The 1,381-nt window shown below is 47.5% G+C and overlaps 1 protein-coding gene across 1 annotated transcript; it reads left to right on the top strand.

Moving 5' to 3' along the window:
* The first annotated feature begins 205 nt into the window (after positions 1 to 205).
* On the top strand, positions 206 to 1,144 carry Olfr1341 (olfactory receptor 1341). Its single transcript, NM_146853.2, has one exon. The coding sequence runs from the start codon at positions 206 to 208 to the stop codon at positions 1,142 to 1,144; it is 939 nt and encodes a 312-aa protein (NP_667064.2).
* Positions 1,145 to 1,381: the final 237 nt, after the last annotated feature.

A 1,381-nucleotide genomic window follows, 5' to 3' on the forward strand; every position in this document is an offset into this window, starting at 1 on the left:
TACATGAATCCTTGATCTCTATAAACTTCCTGGGAGTGGTTCCAGAGGACAGCAGCAGGAGAAGCAGACAGTCCTGTTGAGAGGGTTATAATGGAGTTTCATAAAATTTGGTCACTGACCACTACCTAACCCCAACTTTGGACATGCCTTAGTTAGCCCCCTGTGTGAATTGGTGCCTGTCCGTTTTCATTAAGAGTAGAGTGTAATGCAAGGTCCCAATCAGACCTTTGTGACAGAATTCATCCTTCTGGGCTTCTCCCTGAGCCCTAGGACCACACCTCTTCTCTTCTCAGCCTTTCTGATAATTTACTTGTTGATCATTCTGGGCAATGGCTTGATCTTCATCCTCATCTGCTTGGACTCACACCTCCATACCCCCATGTATTTCTTCATTGGTGTTCTTTCCATGTTGGACTTAGGCTACACCACCACAACTGTGCCCCAGATGTTGGCACATCTGGCCAGCCAGAAGAAGACAATCTCTTACTCCAATTGTGTGGCTCAAATGTACATTTTTTTGGTGCTGGGTGTCACAGAGTCTTGGCTTTTTGCCATCATGTCCATAGACAGGTATGTGGCCATCTGCCACCCACTCAGGTACAAGGTCATCATGAGCCCATGTCTATGTGGGGTAATGGCTATTTTCTGTGGACTCTGTGGTGTCACCGCTGCTCTTGTCTATACCATCTTTGCCATGCGCCTCCCCTACTGTGGCCCCAACAAGATCAACCACTTCTTCTGTGAAGTCCCTGCAGTCTTAAAGCTGGCTTGTGCAGATACATCAGTCAATGACCATGTGGACTTCATACTTGGGTTTAGTGTCATACTGATCCCCCTGTCCCTTATCCTGGTCATCTATATCAACATTTTCACTTCCATCTTGAAGATCCGTTCAGCACAGGGGCGACTGAAAGCCTTCTCCACCTGTGCATCCCACATCACTGTGGTCACCATGTTCTGTGTGCCAGCCATGGTCATGTACATGAAGCCTGGTTCTAAAGCCTCCCCAGAAGAGGACAAGAAGCTTGCCCTATTCTACAATGTCATCTCTGCCTTTCTCAACCCTGTCATCTATAGTCTCCGGAACAAGGATGTGAAGAGGGCTTTCCTCAAGGTAACAGGCTGTGGTAGACCCCCAGAATGAGTCCCTAGAAGGACATGAGAGCAACTCATGCTAGGTTATCTTAGGCTAAGAACTGATTCACATAATAGCAGCAGCCATGCACACTCCCCCAGCTATTTACCTCTAATTTCAACTCTTTTCAGGTCCTTGGCTGGTGGAACGGGGCACTGTGAATTGTCTCCCAGGCACATCAGTCCTCTTTTCTCCTTTGTTCTATAGGGCCTAGGTGCTTCACAAAACAGGAAATGTCTAAGCCAT

Source organism: Mus musculus, chromosome 4 (assembly GCF_000001635.26).
Source record: "Mus musculus strain C57BL/6J chromosome 4, GRCm38.p6 C57BL/6J".
NCBI lineage: Eukaryota > Metazoa > Chordata > Mammalia > Rodentia > Muridae > Mus > Mus musculus.